We start from the raw sequence: 21,413 nt of genomic DNA, 5'->3' as shown, positions 1-21,413 counted from the left end.
GCCCATGATTTTGGAATGAGATGTTCAAATAGCAGGTGTCCACATACTTTTGGTCATTTGGTGTAGCTTCATAGAAGAGAGGGCAAAACAAACAAAGAGTTGTGGGTGTGGACTATGGGGACTATGTGGACTGTGTGGACTATGGGGACTGTGTGGGGACAATGTGGGGACCATGGGACTGTGGGGACGATGGGACTGTGGGGACAGTGTGGGGACCATGGGACTGTGGGGACAATTTTTTTTTTTTACCTTTATTTAACCAGGCAAGTCAGTTAAGAACAAATTCTTGCTACCCTGCCACCCCATGGGACTGTGGGGACTATGTGGGGAACATGGGACTGTGGGGACAATGGGACCGTGGGGACTATGGGACTGTGGGGGACAATGTAGGGACCATGGGACTGTGGGGACTGTGGGAACTGTGGGGACTATGGGACTGTGGGAACTGTGGGGACTATGGGACTGTGGGGACTATGTTGGGGACTGTGTGGGGACTATGTGGGGACTATGTGGGGACTGTGGGACTGTGGGGACCATGGGACTGTGGGGACTGTGGGGACTATGTGGGGACTGTGGGGACTTTGGACAGTATGTGTGTGGACTATGTGTGTGTGGACTCTGGGGATTGTGGGGATATTTGTGGGTGGACTGTGTGGACTGGTGGAATGTGGGGCCTTTGGGGACTGTGTGGACTATGTGTGTGTGGACTTTGGGGACTGTGTGGACTGTAGAGACTATGTGTGTGTGGACTTTGGGGACTGTGTGGACTGTAGAGACTATGTGTGTGTGGACTTTGGGGACTGTGTGGACTGTAGATACTATGTGTGTGTGGATGTTGGGGACTGTGGGTACTGTAGAGACTATGTGTGTGTGGATGTTGGGGACTGTGTGGACTGTAGAGACTATGTGTGTGTGGATGTTGGGGACTGTGGGTACGGTGATATTGTATTGTAGGTTAATTGTCACACTTTACTCTGTGGACCTGGTCTAGATTGTAGAGGTCGATGGTCGTGCCCCAGCGGAAATCGAATTAGTATAATACAAAAATCCACACACAATGACACGTTGTAATAACACACACAATGACATGTTATAATAACACACACAATGACATGTTATAATAACACACACAATGACACGTTCTAGTAACACACACAGATTTTTATGTTTTTTAAATCAAGTCAGAAATTTCTATATGAAAATTACAAACTTCAGAAGTCATTTTAAACCTCAAATACTCTACGCTGCCCATGTTGTTTTTACCTTGGCCTCTTCGTTCACATCCCAGGTGAAGGAGACAGCGTTGTAGGCTATCTCCTCAATGTTACCGATGGTGTTGAAGCTCTCCTTATAGTCCGCTGGAGGGTAGGAGGGATGTAGGGAAGGAAGGAGGGAAGGAGAGAAGGAGGGAAAGAGAGAAGGAGGGAAGGAGGGATGGAGGGAAGGAGGGAAGGAGGGAAGGAGAGAAGGAGGGAAGGAGGGATGGAGGGAAGGAGGGAAGGAGGGATGGAGAGAAGGAGGGATGGAGGGAAGGAGGGAAGGAGGGAAGGAGAGCAGGAGGGAAGGAGGGATGGAGGGAAGGAGGGATGGAGGGAAGGAGGGATGTAGAGAAGGAGGGAAGGAGGGAAGGAGGGAAGGAGGGATGGAGGGAAGGAGGGATGGAAAGAAGGAGGGATGGAGGGAAGGAGGGATGGAGGGAAGGAGAGATGAGAGGAGGGAAGAAAGGAAGGACACAGGGATTTAGAGAAGGAGGGAAGGGAGGAAGGAGGGAAGGAGAGAAGGAGGGAAGGGTGGAAGGGGGATGAAGGGAAGGAAGGATGAGAGGAGGGAAAGAGCAAAGGAGAGGAGGGAACAGAATGGAAGGTCAGATGGGATTAATTCTCACAACACATGCTCAACCTTCCACCCAGCTGAAGTTTTGAGAGTCAATGAGAAGAAATGCAGGATGAACATATAAATGGTGCAGGAAAAATATTATTCAACACTATGATCAAACATATCTACAGTTGAAGTCGGAAGTTTACATACACCTTAGCGATATACATTTAAACTCAGTTTTTCACAATTCCTGACATTTAATCTTAGCAGAAATTCCCTGTTTTATTTTGTGAAGAATATGAAATGTCAGAATAACCGCAGAGATAATAATTTTCTTCAGCTTTTGTGTCTTTCATCATATTCCCAGAGGGTCAGAAGTTTACATACACTCAATTAGTATTTGGTAGCATTGCCTTTAAATTGTTTAAATTAACTTGTGTCAAAAATGTTGGGTAGCCTTCCACAAGCATCCCACAATAAGTGGGGTGAATTTTGGCCCATTCCTCCTGACAGAGCTGGTGTAACTGAGTCAGGTTTGCAGGCCTCCTTGCTCGCACACGCTTTTTCAGTTCTGCCCACAAATTTTCTGTAGGATTGAGGTCAGGGCTTTGTGATGGCCACTCCAATACCTTGACTTTGTTGTCCTTAAGCCATTTTGCCACAACTTTGGAAGTATGCTTGGGGTCATTGTCCATTTGGAAGACCCATTTGCGACCAAGCTTTAACTTCCTGACTGATGTCTTGAGATGTTGCTTCTAAATATCCACCACTCCTGCAGCAAAGCCTCCCCCTTATTCCTCCAAACGTAACGACGGCCATTATGGTCAAACAGTTCTATTTTTGTTACATTTCTCCAAAAAGTACAATCTTTGTCCCCATGTGCAGTTGCAAACCGTAGTCTGCCTTTTTTATGGCGGTTTTGGAGCAGTGGCTTCTTCCTTGATAAGCAACCTTTCAGGTTATGTCGATATAGGACTTGTTTTACTGTGGATATAGATACTTTGTACCCGTTTCCTCCGGCATCTGCACAGGGTTCTTTGCTGTTGTTCTTGGATTGATCTGCGATTTTACCATATTACCAAAGTACGTTCATCTCTAGGAGACAGAACACGTCTCCTTCCTGAGCTGTATGACGGCTGCGTGGTCCAATGGTGTTTATACTTGCATACTATTGTCTGTACAGATGAACGTGGTACCTTCATGCGTTTGGAAATTGCTCCCACGGATGAACCAGACATGTTGAGGTCTACAATTTTTTTCATGAGGTCTTGGCTGATTTCTTTTGATTTTCTCATGATGTCAAGCAAAGAGGAACTGACTTTGAAGGTAGGCCTTGAAATACATCCACAGGTACACCTCCAATTGACTCAAATTATGTCAATTAGCCTATCAGAAACTTCTAAGCCATGACATCATTTTCTGGAATTTTCCAAGCTGTGTATGTAAACGTCTGACCTACTGCAATTGTGATACAGTGAATTATAAATGAAATAATCTCTCTGTAAACAATTGTTGGAAAAATGACTTGTGTCATGCACAAAGTAGATCTCCTAACTGACTTGCCAAAACTATAGTTTGTCAACAAGAAATTTGTGGAGTGGTTGAAAAATGAGTTTTAATGACTCCAACCTAAGTGTGTGTAAACTTCAACAGTAGGTCTTGTTAGTTCAAATTTGACAAGTGGTTTTCTTTTATTAAAACAACAAGTGGCTATTGCAGAAAACCCCACACCAACTCTATCTGAAACCACTATAAACATATGCACAGGCCAATATGATAAAGTTGTTATCAGCTAAAACAGGAAGCCATTGTTCAGGCTGATTAGGAACTCTGTGGTATCAAACAGCAAGTTCTTGATATCTCCTATCTGGCAATGTAAACAAACTCCCTGCCTTCAAAACAAAGCACTGGTAAATACAGGAGGCTATTCTTATTTCATCTACCACTATTACCCCAGGACATGTCAGTTCATCTACCACTATTACCCCAGGACATGTCAGTTCATCTACCACTATTACCCCAGGACATGTCAGTTCATCTACCACTATTACCCCAGGACATGTCAGTTCAACTACCACTATTACCCTAGGACATGCCAGTTCATCTACCACTATTACCCCAGGACATGTCAGTTCATCTACCACTATTACCCCAGGACATGTCAGTTCATCTACCACTATTACCCCAGGACATGTCAGTTCATCTACCACTATTACCCCAGGACATGTCAGTTCATCTACCACTATTACCCCAGGACATGTCAGTTCATCTACCACTATTACCCCAGGACATGTCAGTTCATCTACCACTATTACCCCAGGACACGTCAGTTCATCTACCACTATTACCCCAGGACATGTCAGTTCATCTACCACTATTACCCCAGGACATGTCAGTTCATCTACCACTATTACCCCAGGACATGTCAGTTCATCTACCACTATTACCCCATGACATGTCAGTTCATCTACCACTATTACCCCAGGACATGTCAGTTCATCTACCACTATTACCCCAGGACATGTCAGTTTATCTACCACTATTACCCCAGGACATGTCAGTTCAACTACCACTATTACCCCAGGACATGTCAGTTCATCTACCACTATTACCCCAGGACATGTCAGTTCAACTACCACTATTTCCCCAGGACATGTCAGTTCAACTACCACTATTAACCCAGGACATGTCAGTTCAACTACCACTCTAAACCCCTCTACCTTCAAAACCTCTCCACCCCTAAACCCCCTCTATCCCCTCTACACCCAACCCTCCCCAAACCCATCTACCCCCAAACCTCTCTAACCCCAAATTTTCTCTACCCCCCAAAACTCCTCTACACCCCAAAATCTCAGTACCCCTAAACCTCTCTACCTCAAAACCCCTATACCCCCAAAACCTCTCTACCTCCAAAAATTCCTCTTCCCGCCCAAAACCCGTCTCCTCCCAAAACTCTACCTACCCCAAAATCCCTTCTATCCACTCTACCCCAAAACCCCTCTACCCCCAAAATCCCTTCTACCCCCAAAACCCCATCTAACTAATGTTCCCTCTAAACTGCGCACTTGTGCGGGCGCGCAGTTACCCTGAGACTGCCGTGCAGCTCCACCGGGACTGCCAAGCAGAATAAATATCAGAGATGTTGTTGTAGGCAGAACACATCGGAGTAGGATTCTATTGCATTGATATGCACCACTCAGCCCACACATACCAGTGCGGCATTACCAATCAGAGCTGCAGTAGGCCTATATGCAAAATAGATCATTGCCATATATGGATCTGTGCCATTGACTTTGAACTGGACTGTGTTTATAGTGAGTAGATGCGCTTGTTTTGAGATCAAAGTGAGAGCTGCATGTAGCCACGTGCGTACATTTTGTTCATATCCTTTGCTAGTTAGTGAGTTACTAGCCCAGTTATAAATAATTTGTAGTCAGCAATAGGGGAGTGAATGCTTCATACAAGAGCACAAAACATGTACATTTCTACATTTCTAGACATCTTTGAAAAGCAAGTCAGGTAAAGAGCTTGTTTTTGGTCTTAAAGGGCCAGTGTTGTATTTTGAGGCAGTCTTGAATAAGCTAAGTAGCCAATAGGCAGAGGGTAGCATCATTTGTCTGATTCTCTGTAATAATGGTATATGAATAATAATGCATTTTATTTTGTAAAGTGGTTTCTTGCATCAAACAACACAACAACATTTTCCATCACCTCCTTGTCTGAGTGGATAAAGGTTCATGTCAAGCCCTTCATGTTTTTTTCAAAAGTCTCATGGAATGAGGCCTACATTGAACACCAGAATTTTCACAAAGTTCAAGTTTGCGCTCACCAGACCTGAAATCTGCTCAGTGACGAAAGAAAATAGAGGGAACATTGCATTTAACCCCTCTACATTACCTAACCTCTCTACCCCCAAAACCCCCTCTACCCCTCTATATAACCTAACCTCTCTATCCCACCATCTACCCCCAAAACCGCCTCTATATTACCTAACCTCTCTATCCCTTTATCTACCCCAAAAATCCCTTTACCCTTCCACCTCCAAATAACCCTCTACCGCCGGCAAACCAAGCCTCTTAACCGCTTCAAACCATATGACAAATACTTTTTCATATTTATTAGAGTATTTGAGGAGTACTTTATTTATTGCACTTTTGGGACTATTCAATTGGTTCCACTGTACCAAGCAAATTGCATTAAGTGCATCTCAAGTATTTTAACATATGTGACAGCTGTACATGTTTTACTCGGGTCTTTAAACCAGGCCTCCCGGCTGGCTCAGTGAGATGGAGATCAATCAATCAATCAAATGTATTTATAAAGCCCTTCTTACATCAGCTGATATCTCAAAGTGCTATACAGAAACCCAGCCTAAAACCCCAAACAGCAAGCAATGCAGGTGTAGAAGCACGGTGGCTAGGAAAAACTCCCTAGAAAGGCCAGAACCTAGGATGAAACCTAGAGAGGAACCAGGCTATGAGGGGTGGCCAGTCCTCTTCTGGCTGTGCCGGGTGGAGATTATAACAGAACATGGCCAATATGTTCAAATGTTCATAAATGACCAGCAGGGTCAAATAATAATAATCACAGTGGTTGTAGAGGGTGCAACAGGTCAGCACTTAAGGAGTAAATGTCAGTTGGCTTTTCTTAGCCGATCATTCAGATTCTGATACGCATGAAGCCCTTTTCCCCACTAGGAGATAAACGGAATAATAAGTCAAAGCCTGGCCATGTCACTCCACTCCCCACTCCATTCCAGGTTTTCACAGGTGCACAGCCAGTCAGTCAGCCAGGCAGTCAGGCAGGTTGCATCCTGGTCCTCGTCCGTTAGTTCCCCGTTAAATAGATCCATTCAAATCCCAGGTCCCATGACACACACAGCCTCAGGCCTCCAAGCCTCCAGGCAGAGCCAGGGAACAATCCTGAACCAACTGCTATTCAAATCCCAGCCTAGCCTGGTGGTGTCATGTTACACCTCCCATGTGCTGCTGCCACTATCCAGACCAGACCTGGGCTGTACTACAGTTTACTATTTGTCATTTGACCAGGGGGTCACCTCTCTCCTCTTCTGCTACTAATCCTTCAGGGTCAGGTTAGCCTAAACCCCCACCCCACACAGACACAATGACATATGGGTAAAGTATACTGACAGTGAAAGTATACTGACAGTATAGAGTTAGGAAGCAAGCCTGATGAACCAAACCATTGATCTTTCTGACGATACCAACAGATTTCATTACTTTGCTACAGACAAATTGAATATGATTTTTTCAGGACAACTTTTCATCAATTACAACTCCCTGGAATCTAGTGGATGTGACTTGTTCTATTTCATTCCCACCAATTGAGATTCTTTCTCTTTTTTATTAAATGCATTTATATCTTGGCCCTGGTAGATGCACAGCCGTTTGCAAAAACACATTGTTCTCTAATATAAACATAACTATTTAACCAATTATATGCATAATCATGAAAAATATAGTAATGTAATTGACTAAATAATATTTCATGATCAACCGTGTCAAACGCTTTGGATACATCTAAATAGATGCCTAGAGTGTATTCATTGATGTTCACGGCTTTAAAGATTTTTATCCACAAGTTGCAAAAGAGACATATCTGTGGAGTAGTTTTTACCAAAACCATAATACAGTGTTGCTTAAAAATGTTTAACATTCTCTTATACAACTATTTTTCTAGGATTTTAGGAAAACATAGTACAGATATTGGGCGATAATTTGTGAAAGATCTTGGATCCCCAGATTTATAGTGGTGGATAACTCATTTTCAAATCTTTAGGAACAATACCAGTTTGCATACATTTGGTGAATGATCGGCTATACGTTAGAGGCTCAGTGATCGAGGAAGACACTGATTTCAACAAAGAGGAAACCAATCTCATCATGACCTGCTGCTGACATCTTTAAGTTACCAATTACCTCCTTCACATCAGGAGGATCCAACTGAAGCGGAGAAGGAAAATGTCCCTTAATATAATCCAAGGCATTTCCATCAACTTCCTCTATGTTCTTTGACAAATGTACCACATTCACAACAAAGGTATTACATTGACATGAAATGATATCAGGATCACTATAGGTCTGATTTCCAACAATGCATTGAGGTGAAATAGTTGTAGTTTCTCTTATTAATTAAACAGCTTTTCCAAGTTGACTTTATTCATTCAACAAGTGGTTTCAGACTAAATAACCGCTCACTTCCTCATTGAGTAATACACTGTCTGGATGATATGCATATATCTGTCATATCTGAGGCCTAGAGTGAAAAACAAATTATATGCTGCCTTGACAGACACGACAGGACTGGGACAAATGGGAAAAGTGCATTGTGATATTCTGTTGATATTATGATAAAACAACAACAGACAACCAACTGCTAAATCATGTCACTAAATCATGTCAATTGTTTAGACATGTAACAAACACATCCCACATATTAATTTACTAGACTTAATATCAATCTCTGAGCATAACATCACCCTTTCAGCACCTCAGGCCTCAATCAGAGAGGTACAACACAGAAAGGTACACTGTCTGGCTGAGGCATTCCTCTCTCTGTCCAAACAAGCCATGCATTTCTCCCATCTGCCCTGATTCTCCCACCTTACATACCACCACTGCTGCTTCTCAGCCTCTCTCTGCAGGTCGCAGCTTGCCATGTGGAACAGATCCTTCATGCCTCTCAGTCAGACTCACTCAACATGACTGGAGAGAAATGGTTCACATTCAAATACACCGACTGATAATTGCGAAATGTTTGTCAGTAAAAACTGTGACCCACTAAAATACATTAAAAAAAATAAACATCCACTTGTCATTTTAGAATGTGCAAAATTAAGCAATTGAACCACGAATGAGAGGCATGCTTCTCCTTTCACTACAATCCCCCAGGAAATGTTAATTATCTACGTAACTATGCGGGACTAACAACACCCAGTCATTAACTGAATTAATGCCCCTCAACAGCACAACGGAGAGGAGGGATATGAAAGTGAGAAGAGAGGAGGTGAGGAGGAGGGATATGAAAGGGAGAAGAGAGGAGGTGAGGAGGAGGGATATGAAAGGGAGACGAGAGGAGGTGAGGAGGAGGGGTATGAAGGAGATCTCTCTCTGTGGAACAGTGACTGGTGGTAGGCCCAGGCAGGGGGCTGTGACTGGTGGTAGGCCCAGGCAGGGGGATGTGACAGGTGGTAGGCCCAGGCAGGGGGCTGTGACTGGTGGTAGGCCCAGGCAGGGGGATGTGACAGGTGGTAGGCCCAGGCAGGGGGATGTGACTGGTGGTAGGCCCAGGCAGGGGGCTGTGACTGGTGGTAGGCCCAGGCAGGGGGATGTGACAGGTGGTAGGCCCAGGCAGGGGGCTGTGACTGGTGGTAGGCCCAGGCAGGGGGATGTGGAACAGTGACTGGTAGTAGGCCCAGGCAGGGGGATGTGACTGGTGGTAGGCCCAGGCAGGAGGATGTGACTGGTGGTAGGCCCAGGCAGGGGGATGTGGAACAGTGACTGGTAGTAGGCTCAGGCAGGGGGATGTGACTGGTGGTAGGCCCAGGCAGGGGGATGTGACTGGTGGTAGGCCCAGGCAGGGGGATGTGGAACAGTGACTGGTGGTAGGCCCAGGCAGGGGGATGTGACTGGTGGTAGGCCCAGGCAGGTGGATGTGACTGGTGCTAGGCCCAGACAGGGGTATGTGACTGGTGGTAGGCCCAGGCAGGGGGATGTGACTGGTGGGAGGCCCAGGCAGGGGGATGTGACTGGTGGTAGGCCCAGGCAGGGGTATGTGACTGGTGCTAGGCCCAGACAGGGGTATGTGACTGGTGGTAGATCCAGGCAGGGGATGTGACTGGTGGTAGGCCCAGGCAGGGGGCTGTGACTGGTGGTAGGCCCAGGCAGGGGGATGTGACTGGTGGTAGGCCCAGGAAGGGGGATGTGGAACAGTGACTGGTGGTAGGCCCAGGCAGGGGGATGTGACTGGTGGTAGGCCCAGGCAGGTGGATGTGGAACAGTGACTGGTGGTAGAGCCATGCAGTGGGATGTGACTGGTGGTAGTCCCAGGCAGGGGGATGTGACTGGTGGTAGGCCCAGGCAGGGGGCTGTGACTGGTGGTAGGCCCAGGCAGGGGGATGTGACAGGTGGTAGGCCCAGGCAGGGGGATGTGACTGGTGGTAGGCCCAGGCAGGGGGCTGTGACTGGTGGTAGGCCCAGGAAGGGGGATGTGACAGGTGGTTAGCCCAGGCAGGGGGCTGTGACTGGTGGTAGGCCCAGGCAGGGGGATGTGACAGGTGGTAGGCCCAGGCAGGGGGATGTGACTGGTGGTAGGCCCAGGCAGGGGGCTGTGACTGGTGGTAGGCCCAGGCAGGGGGATGTGACAGGTGGTAGGCCCAGGCAGGGGGCTGTGACTGGTGGTAGGCCCAGGCAGGGGGATGTGGAACAGTGACTGGTAGTAGGCCCAGGCAGGGGGATGTGACTGGTGGTAGGCCCAGGCAGGGGGATGTGACTGGTGGTAGGCCCAGGCAGGGGGATGTGGAACAGTGACTGGTAGTAGGCTCAGGCAGGGGGATGTGACTGGTGGTAGGCCCAGGCAGGGGGATGTGACTGGTGGTAGGCCCAGGCAGGGGGATGTGGAACAGTGACTGGTGGTAGGCCCAGGCAGGGGGATGTGACTGGTGGTAGGCCCAGGCAGGGGGATGTGGAACAGTGACTGGTAGTAGGCTCAGGCAGGGGGATGTGACTGGTGGTAGGCCCAGGCAGGGGGATGTGACTGGTGGTAGGCCCAGGCAGGGGGATGTGGAACAGTGACTGGTGGTAGGCCCAGGCAGGGGGATGTGACTGGTGGTAGGCCCAGGCAGGTGGATGTGACTGGTGCTAGGCCCAGACAGGGGTATGTGACTGGTGGTAGGCCCAGGCAGGGGGATGTGACTGGTGGGAGGCCCAGGCAGGGGGATGTGACTGGTGGTAGGCCCAGGCAGGGGTATGTGACTGGTGCTAGGCCCAGACAGGGGTATGTGACTGGTGGTAGATCCAGGCAGGGGATGTGACTGGTGGTAGGCCCAGGCAGGGGGCTGTGACTGGTGGTAGGCCCAGGCAGGGGGATGTGACTGGTGGTAGGCCCAGGAAGGGGGATGTGGAACAGTGACTGGTGGTAGGCCCAGGCAGGGGGATGTGACTGGTGGTAGGCCCAGGCAGCTGGATGTGGAACAGTGACTGGTGGTAGAGCCATGCAGTGGGATGTGACTGGTGGTAGTCCCAGGCAGGGGGATGTGACTGGTGGTAGGCCCAGGCAGGGGGATGTGACTGGTGGTAGGCCCAGGCAGGGGGATGTGGAACAGTGACTGGTGGTAGGCCCAGGCAGGGGGATGTGGAACAGTGACTGGTGGTAGGCCCAGGCAGGGGGATGTGACTGATGGTAGTCCCAGGCAGGGGGATGTGACTGGTGGTAGGCCCAGGCAGGGGGATGTGACTGGTGGTAGACCCAGGCAGGGGGATATGACTGGTAGTAGGCCCAGGCAGGGGGATATAACTGGTGGTAGGCCTAGGCAGGGGGATTTGACTGGTGGTAGGCCCAGGCAGGAGGATGTGGGACAGTGACTGGTGGTAGGCCCAGGCAGGGGGATGTGGAAAAGTGACTGGTGGTAGGCCCCAGGCAGGGGGATGTGACTGGTTGTTGGCCCAGGCAGGGGGATGTGACTGGTTGTAGGCCCAGGCAGGGGGATACAACTGGTGGTAGGCCTAGGCAGGGGGATTTGACTGGTGGTAGGCCCAGGCAGGAGGATGTGGGACAGTGACTGGTGGTAGACCCAGGCAGGGGGATGTGACTGGTTGTAGGTCCAGGTAGGGGGATGTGACTGGTGTTAGAACCAGGCAGGGGGATGTGAATGGTGGTAGGCCCAGGCAGGGGGAAGTGACTGGTGGTAGTCCCAGGCAGGGGGATGTGACTGGTGGTAGGCCCAGGCAGGGGGATGTGGAACAGTGACTGGTGGTAGGCCCAGGCAGGGGGATGTGACTGGTGGTAGGCCCAGGCAGGGGGATGTGACTGGTGGTAGGCCCATGCAGGGGGATGTGGAACAGTGACTGGTGGCAGGCCCAGGCAGGGGGATGTGACTTGTGGTAGGCCCAGGCAGGGGTATGTGGAACAGTGACTGGTGGTAGGCCCAGGCAGGGGGATGTGGAACAGTGACAAGTTGTAGTTCCAGGCAGGGGGATGTGACTGGTTGTAGGCCCAGGCAGGGGGATGTGTAACAGTGACTGGTGGTAGGCCCAGGCAGGGGGATGTGGAACAGTGACTGGTGGCAGTCCCAGGCAGGGGGATGTGACTTGTGGTAGGCCCAGGCAGGGGTATGTGACTGGTTGTAGGCCCAGGAAGGGGGATGTGACTGGTGGTAGTCCCAGGCTGGGGGATGCGACTGGTGGTAGGCCAAGGCAGGGGGATGTGACTGGTGGTAGGCCCAGGCAGGGGGATGTGGAACAGTGACTGTTGGTAGGCCCAGGCAGGGGGATGTGACTGGTGGTAGGCCCAGGCAGGGGGATGTGACTGGTGGTTAGCCCAGGCAGGGGGATGTGGAACAGTGACTGGTGGTAGGCCCAGGCAGGGGGATGTGACTGGTGGTAGGCCCAGGCAGGGGGATGTGGAACAGTGACGGGTGGTAGGCCCAAGCAGGGGGATGTGGAACAGAGACTGGTGGTAGGCCCAGGCAGGGGGATATGACTGGTTGTAGGCCCAGGCAGGGGGATGTGACTGGTGATAGGCCCAGGCAGGGGGATGTGACTGGTGGTAGGCCCAGGCAGGGGGAAGTGACTGGTGGTAGTCCCAGGCAGGGGGATGTGACTGGTGGTAGGCCCAGACAGGGGGATGTGGAACAGTGACAGGTGGTAGGCCCGGTTTACGTACAGGCATATAGCTTTCATTTGTAGAATATTTCCAAATGTCGTGGTCTGAGTGACTTTCAACAAACTCTAATTCTATACTCTTACCAAGTTACCAATGTCTTATAAAAAGTGTGCTGGTGGGAGTGCCAGTATGGTTAATGAGTTAGTTAGTTACAGGTCTTACCTATGACTAGTACTCTCTGTTTAGCAGTGTGTTGGCGGGTATGCCAGTGTGGTTAATTAGTTAGTTAGTTACAGGTCTTACCTATGTCTTGTACTCTCTGTTTAGCAGTGTGTTGGCAGGAGTGCCAGTATGGTTAGTTAGTTAGTTACAGGTCTTACCTATGTCTAGTACTCTCTGTTTAGCAGTGTGTTGGCGGGAGTGCCAGTACTTCCAGTACTTCAGCTGTTCGTCTCTGTTCTTGTCTTCACTGAACACCACCATGATGACACTCTGTGTCAGAGGAATAGGAGACAGGACGATGATTAGCAACATTACTGTAGATCAGGGATGGGCAAACGTTTGGGCTTGAGGGCCACATCGGGAAATTCAACTGAGAGTCACTCAGATTTTTTTTTACTATTTCTTTTTTTGGCTAAATCTATTTGCGGTCCAGAAAATATATATAGGTCCATTATCATTTCTACATACACTGAGAGGATAAAACATTAGGAACACCTTCCTAATATTGAGTTGCACCCACTTTTGCCCTCAGAAAAGCCTAAATTTGTTATTTTGCCAAATATTTTAATTGGCCAGTCTGAGATAAGGCTTTTTCTTTGGAACTCTGCCTAGAAGGCCAGCATCCCGAAGTTGCCTCTTCACTGTTGACGTTGAGACTGGTGTTTTGTGGGTACTATTGAGGACTTGTGAGGCATCTGTTTCTCAAACTAGACACTCTAATGTACTTGTCCTCTTGCTCAGTTGTGCACCGGGGCCTCCCACTCCTCTTTCTATTCTGGTTAGAGCCCGTTTGCGCTGATCTGTGAAGGGAGTAGTACACAGCGTTGTACGACATCTTCAATTTCTTGGCAATTTCTTGCATGAAATAGCCTTCATTTCTCATAACAAGAATAGACTGATGAGTTTCAGAAGAAAGTTTGTTGTTTCTGGCCATTTTGAGCCTGTAATCAAACCCACAAATGCTGATGCTCCAGATACTCCAGATACAAAGAAGGCCAGTTTTATTGCTTCTTTAATCAGACAACAGTTTTCAGCTGTGCTAACAGAATTAACAAAAGGGTTTTATAATGATCAAATAGCGTTTTAAAACTATAAACTTGGATTAGCTAACACAACATGCCATTGGAACACAGGAGTGATGGTTGCTGATAATGGGCCTCCGTACACCTATGTAGATATTCCATTAAAAATCAGCTGTTTCAAGCAACAATAATCATTTACAACATTTACAATGTCTACACTGTATTTCCGATCAATTTTATGTTATTTTAATGGACAAAAATGTAATTTTCTTTCAAAAACAAGGACACTTCTAAGTGACCCCAAACTTTAGAACGGCAGTGTACATGAATCCAATTATCATTATTTTATACTCAAAAGCTTTTTAGCTCCCAGAGAACTAAAGATGTGATAGTTAGCTCCCAGAGTACTAAAAATGTGCTAGTTAGCTCCCAGAGTACTAAAGGTGTGATAGTTAGCTCCCAGAGTACTAAAGATGTGATAGTTAGCTCCCAGAGTACAAAACAATGTGCTAGTTAGCTCCCAGAGAACTCCTAAAGATGTGCTAGTTATCTCCCAGAGTACTAAAGATGTGCTAGTTAGTTCACAGAGTACTCCTAAAGATGTGCTAGTTAACTCCCAGAGTACTAAAGATGTGCTAGTTAGTTCCCAGAGTACTAAAGATGTGCTAGTTAACTCCCAGAGTACAAAAGATGTGCTAGTTAACTCCCAGAGTACTAAAGATGTGATAGTTAACTCCCAGAGTACTCCTAAAAAATATATATATTTTATTAATTTAACCTTTATTTAACCAGGTAGGCAAGTTGAGAACAAGTTCTCATTTACAATTGCGACCTGGCCAAGATAAAGCAAAGCAGTTCAACACATACAACGACACAGAGTTACACATGGAGTAAAACAAACATACAGTCAATAATACAGTATAAACAAGTCTATATACGATGTGAGCAAATGAGGTGAGATAAGGGAGGTAAAGACAAAAAAAGGCCATGGTGGCAAAGTAAATACAATATAGCAAGTAAAACACCAGAATGGTAGATTTACAGTGGAAGAATGTGCAAAGTAGAAATAAAAATAATGGGGTGCAAAGGAGAAAAATAAATAAATTAATTAAATAAATACAGTAGGGAAAGAGGTAGTTGTTTGGGCTAAATTATAGGTGGGCTATGTACAGGTGCAGTAATCTGTGAGCTGCTCTGACAGTTGGTGCTTAAAGCTAGTGAGGGAGATAAGTGTTTCCAGTTTCAGAGATTTTTGTAGTTCGTTCCAGTCATTGGCAGCAGAGAACTGGAAGGAGAGGCGGCCAAAGAAAGAATTGGTTTTGGGGGTGACTAGAGAGATATACCTGCTGGAGCGTGTGCTACAGGTGGGAGATGCTATGGTGACCAGCGAGCTGAGATAAGGGAGGACTTTACCTAGCAGGGTCTTGTAGATGACATGGAGCCAGTGGGTTTGGCGACGAGTATGAAGTGAGGGCCAGCCAACGAGAGCGTACAGGTCGCAATGGTGGGTAGTATATGGGGCTTTGGTGACAAAACGGATTGCACTGTGATAGACTGCATCTAATTTGTTGAGTAGGGTATTGGAGGCTATTTTGTAAATTACATCGCCGAAGTCGAGGATTGGTAGAATGGTCAGTTTTACAACGGTATGTTTGGCAGCATGAGTGAAGGATGCTTTGTTGCGAAATAGGAAGCCAATTCTAGATTTAACTTTGGATTGGAGATGTTTGATGTGGGTCTGGAAGGAGAGTGTACAGTCTAACCAGACACCTAGGTGCTAGTTAACTCCCAGAGTACTAAAGATGTGATAATTAACTCCCAGAGTACTCCTAAATATGTGCTAGTTAACTCCCAGAGTACTAAAGATGTGATAGTTAACTCCCAGAGTACTCCTAAAGATGTGCTAGTTAACTCCCAGAGTACTGAAGATGTGCTAGTTAGTTCCCAGAGTACTAAAGATGTGCTAGTTAGTTCCCAGAGTACTCCTAAAGATGTGCTAGTTAGCTCCCAGATTACTAAAGATGTGCTAGTTAGTTCCCAGAGTACTCCTAAAGATGTGCTAGTTAGTTCCCAGAGTACTCCTAAAGATGTGCTAGTTAGCTCCCAGATTATTAAAGATGTACTAGTTAACTCCCAGAGTACTAAAGATGTGCTAGTCAACTCCCGGAGTACTAAAACTGTGGTAGTTAGTTCCCAGAGTACTAAAGATGTGCTAGTTAGCTCCATATTATTAAAGATGTACTAGTTAGTTCCCAGAGTACTCCTAAAGATGTGCTAGTTAACTCCCAGAGTACTAAAGATGTGCTAGTTAACTCCCAGAGTACTAAAAATGTGCTAGTTAGTTCCCAGAGTACTAAAGATTTGCTAGTTAGTTCCCAGAGCACTCCTAAATATGTGCTACTTAACTCCCAGAGTACTAAATATGTGCTAGTTAGTTCCCAGAGTACTCCTAAATATGTGCTAGTTAGTTCCCAGAGTACTCCTAAATATGTGCTAGTTAACTCCCAGAGTACTAAAGATGTGCATTCTTCGTTCTCATTCTTCAACTCACCCTGACTTTGCTGATTGGATGTCTCAGGCGTTTGTTAGCTCCCAGCTCGCTGAGCGTCACAGCGTAGAACTGGCCCTTGTTCAGGTACGTCATGGGCCCCTCCCCCTGCTTCACACGCAGTGACCTGGTGGCTTCCAGCTTGTACTGAAACGTATCCCTGTTAGAAGACACAACACATGATTAGTCTGTAGATATGACTGGTGGATATCTCAGCCAACAAAAATGCTGTATATTGTCTAATTGGACAGTATGTTGTGGATGTGTTTGGAGTAGTGACTTACACTACTTGTTGGTCGAAGATAAACTCTTCCTGTGCTATAGACTTGGGTGTGTGGTATTTCTGTTGGGGGGGAAACATTAATGTGTCAGGCAGTCAGTCAGACAAGGAAAGGGGAACCAACTATGGTACATTTAGAGGAAGTTAATCAACACTTTGGTTCATTTACTGACATTTTGGCTTTTCCAGTTCTATAGCATATTGGGGCATCAGCATCAACAATTTGCTAAAGGGAAGTATCCTTCCCAAGTGGGCAAACAGGTTGCAATCACATCATCAAGTTGTAATGTGATTGTAATGAGTTTTGGCCGTGGTGTTATAGCTTTATGGTCCAGTACAGCCGTTATCTCAATATCAAATCATTGCTGAGTAACAATTAAGTACCTTACTGTGAATGTTTTAAATAAAAATTGTCAAAAATATCAAAGAGGAATTTCTCAAGCAAGAATTTATCTAGAACTGTCTGGGATTGGTCTGAGTGGGGAGGGGAAATAGAAAACTACCTGTTATTGGCAGAGAGGTTTGGAACTCTCTTTCTTATTGGTATATTAATCAATATACCGCTTGGCGATGTCTCACCAGCCAAGCCAAAACGCCATCCTACCAAAACAGGCTGAAACTTGTGGCAGTCTATTCCAATAGCTCTTACACTAAATGGGCATTATCATCATTTTCACAATGTCACAGTATTATACCAACCTCAGTGTGGAATAGGAATATCAGGTTTTTGACTGCACTGGGCTTTTAACATAACTTAAGAATATACATGTTTAACACATAAGTCCTAACATCCTCTTACCACATCGCTCTCCTCTTCATACGGGCTGTCATCAGGCGTGCTGCGCTGGTCCTCCTTAACGTATCCTCCGTGACTAACTGTTGACACATCGGATACATACGGACTCATCTGTTCATAGACGACCCTTGACTCCTGCTCCTCACCCTCTACTCGGTAGTGCACCCCCGTCCCAACCCCAGGACCCATGAACACCGGGGCATACATCTCTGCCTTCACCAAGGCAATAGCCCCAGGTCCATCACCCGTCCCCGCCCCGTACTCCTCCCTCTTGTCCAGGTGGTCAGTGTTGAGGGACATGTTGACTCTCTTGTCCAGGTGGTCAGTGTTGAGGGACAGGTTGACAGGGACAGACTTCAGCACCTGGACTCGGTTGTCCACCATCTCTATGTTGTCACCCTGCTGGCCGTTGATGCTGGTCCCCGAGCCTCCCCTGTAACAGCATCAGAGAAGAACAGCATTCAGGTGGAACCTACTAGAACTGGTGGAAACATATTACATGGGTCATTCCACCAAAGAGTGCATTTTGTGTCCATTTGATATTTATTTAATTTTAGAAGGCTGTTAAATGAAATTAAGTGGCCTTAATATAGACCACATGGAGAATTCAATAAATCTGTCACGCCCTGACTATAGAGAGCCTTTGTTTCTCTATGGTATAGTAGGTCAGGGCGTGACTGGGGGGAATTATAGTTTATATTTTCTATGTGGGGTTCTAGTTTAGTGTTTCTATGTTGGTGATTTGTATGATTCCCAATTAGAGGCAGCCGGTAATCGTTTTCTCTAATTGGGGATCATATTTAAGTAGCATTTTTCTCACTTGTGTTTGTGGGATATATTGTTTATGTGTTTATATTGTACCTGTTAGCACGCCATTGGCGTCACATTTCGTTTATTGTTTTGTTGTGTGGTTCACTTACTTTAAATAAAAAGATGTGGAACCCAGATCACGCTGCACGTTGGTCCTAGTATGCTTCCAACGATCGTGACAAAATCAGATTTTTACATGAATATAGGCTAAAGTGCCTAAATTCAGCATTTTGACATGTCCCTCTGTCAACCCTGTATCACTTTGAGGAGGATTTCAACCATCCAAAGATTTCTTCACGTTTCACCATCATTGTAAAGCCCTCGTTCTATTGTTGCTTTGACAAAGTCATTTCTGAAGATTATTATTTATTTCATGTGATTAGTCATTCATTTTCAAGTCAACCCTTTTATTTAAACTGAAATGTTGTTTTAATATGGTGAAACTATTCCTTTGAAATAAATGTTTCAAAAGAAACATTAAACATCTCTATTTTTTAGCAACACGTCAACCCTGTTATCCTGTTACCCTGTTACCCTGTTATCCTGTTACCCTGTTACCCTGTTACCCTGTTATCCTGTTACCCTGTTATCCTGTTATCCTGTTACCCTGTTACCCTGTTACCCTGTTATCCTGTTATCCTGTTACCCTGTTACCCTGTTATCCTGTTACCTGGTTACTCTGTTACTCTGTTATCCTGTTACCCTGTTACCCTGTTATCCTGTTATCCTGTTATTCTGTTACCCTGTTATCCTGTTACCCTGTTATCTTGTTATCCTGTTATCATGTTATCCATAGATAGACAGGCTAGAGATGTTTCAACAGTAAAAAAAAAATTGTGAAGCTTGCATTCAATTGTCACTCCCTGTTGCACACAACAAGAATCCCCGTGTCACGAGGGGAATCATGGCTGTTTTAAGATGAAATCATCAACTATTTTATTTTATTTGGCACTAAATAGGCACTTTTATAGTCCTAAATAGTCCTTTTTGAACTTGTGCTATTTATGACAGAATGTTAAAAGTTGGTGAAACCAACATTTTATTTCACCAAGTTACACTTCTCAAAAGGCACCGAATTGGTGGAACGACCCACATATCCAATCTGTACGGTGATATCAGTACAGTTTTCCCCATAGGTTAAACAAGTTTCTGTGATTTACAGTCAAAATCACAATGACTAAAATTCAGTTATTGGTGTCAGAAATTAAACTGTATATCAAGGACTATAAGTGATGTGCTTAAAATGGTAGGTTGTCTTTCCTATGAATTATGTTAAAAAATGTATATCCCACGGATATTACATGTTGGCTATGAAATACACTGACCTCTTTTCCTGCTCCTCTGAAATTTCAACCACTTTGGCGATGGGCAACAGTCTCTTTTCTTTAGGAACCTGAGAAGAAAAGAATATCCACGGTGTGTCCAGGGGAATGACGTCATCCAACAAGGTGTTACTGCTCTATTCAATCCATATAGAAGAAAATAAATTCCATTATGTGAAAATAGCAGCAGTAGCAGTAGCAGTAGCAGTAGCAGTAGCAGTAGCAGTAGCAGTAGTAGTAGTAGCAGTAGCAGTAGTTGCAGTAGTTGTAGTAGCAGTAGTAGCAGCAGTAGCAGTAGTAGTAGTAGTAGCAGTAGTAATAGTAGCAGTAGTAGCAGTAGCAGTAGTAGTAGCAGTAGTAGCAGTAGCAGTAGTAGTAGTAGTAGTAGCAGTAGTAGTAGCAGTAGCAGTAGTAGCAGTAGCAGTAGTAGTAGCAGCAGTAGCAGCAGTAGTAGTAGCAGTAGTAGCAGAAGAGCAGTAGTGGTAGCAGTAGCAGCAGTAGTAGTAGTAGTAGTAGTAGCAGTAGTAGTAGCAGTAGCAGTAGTAGCAGTAGTAGTAGCAGTAGCAGTAGTAGTAGCAGTAGCAGTAGTAGCAGTAGTAGTAGTAGTAGCAGTAGTAGCAGTAGTAGTAGCAACAGTAGTAGTAGTTGTAGCAGTAGTAGTAGAAGTAGTAGCAGTAGTAGTAGTAGCAGTAGTAGTAGCAGAAGTAGCAGTAGTAGTACTAGCAGAAGTAGCAGTAGTAGTAGCAGTAGTAGTAGCAGAAGTAGCAGTAGCAGTAGTAGTAGTAGTAGCAGTAGTAGCGATAGTAGCAGTAGTAGTAGCAGTAGCAGTAGTAATAGTAGCAGTAGTAGTAGCAATAGAAGAAGTAGCATTAGCAGTAGAAGCAAAAATAGTAGCAGTTGAAGAAGTAGCAGTAGCAGTAGTAGTAGTAGAAGAAGTAGCAGAAGTAGCTAAGCGGTAGCAGTAGTAATAGTAGCAGTAGTAGTAGCAGCAGTAGCAGCAGTAGTAGTAGCAGTAGTAGCAGAAGAGCAGTAGTGGTAGCAGTAGCAGCAGTAGTAGTAGTAGTAGTAGTAGTAGTAGCAGTAGTAGTAGCAGTAGCAGTAGTAGTAGTAGTAGCTGTAGTAGCAGTAGTAGTAGCAACAGTAGTAGTAGTTGTAGCAGTAGTAGTAGAAGTAGTAGCAGTAGTAGTAGTAGCAGAAGTAGTAGCAGAAGTAGCAGCAGTAGTAGTACTAGCAGAAGTAGCAGTAGTAGTAGCAGTAGTAGTAGCAGAAGTAGCAGTAGCAGTAGTAGTAGTAGTAGCAGTAGTAGCGATAGTAGCAGTAGTAGTAGCAGTAGCAGTAGTAATAGTAGCAGTAGTAGTAGCAATAGAATAAGTAGCATTAGCAGTAGAAGCAAAAATAGTAGCAGTTGAAGAAGTAGCAGTAGCAGTAGTAGTAGTAGAAGAAGTAGCAGAAGTAGCTAAGCGGTAGCAGTAGTAATAGTAGCAGTAGTAGTAGCAGTAGAAGAAGTAGCAATAGCAGCAATAATAGTAGCAGTTGAAGAAGTAGCAGTAGCAGTAGTAGTAGTAGTAGTAGTAGTAGTAGTTGCAGTAGTAGTAGTAGCAGCAGTAGTAGCAGTAGTAGCAGTAGTAGTAGTAGTAGCAGTAGTAGTAGCAGTAGTAATGATAGTAGCAGTAGTAGTAGCAGTAGCAGTAGTAATAGTAGCAGTAGTAGTAGCAATAGAAGAAGTAGCATTAGCAGTAGCAGCAATAATAGT

General features: G+C 45.8%; 1 protein-coding gene across 1 annotated transcript in view; it reads right to left on the bottom strand.

Annotated features, from left to right (window-relative positions):
• LOC139391891 (grainyhead-like transcription factor 2b) overlaps nucleotides 1-21,413 on the bottom strand; it is a 98,183-nt gene that overhangs the window by 53,149 nt on the left and 23,621 nt on the right. The window contains exons 3-8 of the mRNA XM_071139508.1: nucleotides 19,664-19,731; nucleotides 17,532-17,961; nucleotides 16,737-16,795; nucleotides 16,456-16,612; nucleotides 13,041-13,152; nucleotides 1,264-1,358 (exon numbers count right to left, since the gene is read on the bottom strand). Of these exons, the coding sequence (XP_070995609.1) occupies nucleotides 1,264-1,358; nucleotides 13,041-13,152; nucleotides 16,456-16,612; nucleotides 16,737-16,795; nucleotides 17,532-17,961; nucleotides 19,664-19,731 (921 nt within the window). The remainder of the gene's footprint in view (nucleotides 1-1,263; nucleotides 1,359-13,040; nucleotides 13,153-16,455; nucleotides 16,613-16,736; nucleotides 16,796-17,531; nucleotides 17,962-19,663; nucleotides 19,732-21,413) is intronic.

Source organism: Oncorhynchus clarkii, chromosome 32 (genome assembly GCF_045791955.1).
Source record: "Oncorhynchus clarkii lewisi isolate Uvic-CL-2024 chromosome 32, UVic_Ocla_1.0, whole genome shotgun sequence".
Classification (NCBI taxonomy): Eukaryota; Metazoa; Chordata; class Actinopteri; order Salmoniformes; family Salmonidae; genus Oncorhynchus; species Oncorhynchus clarkii.
The sequence above is the reverse complement of the archived record's forward strand: the minus strand, read 5'-3'. Positions and strand labels throughout refer to the sequence as shown.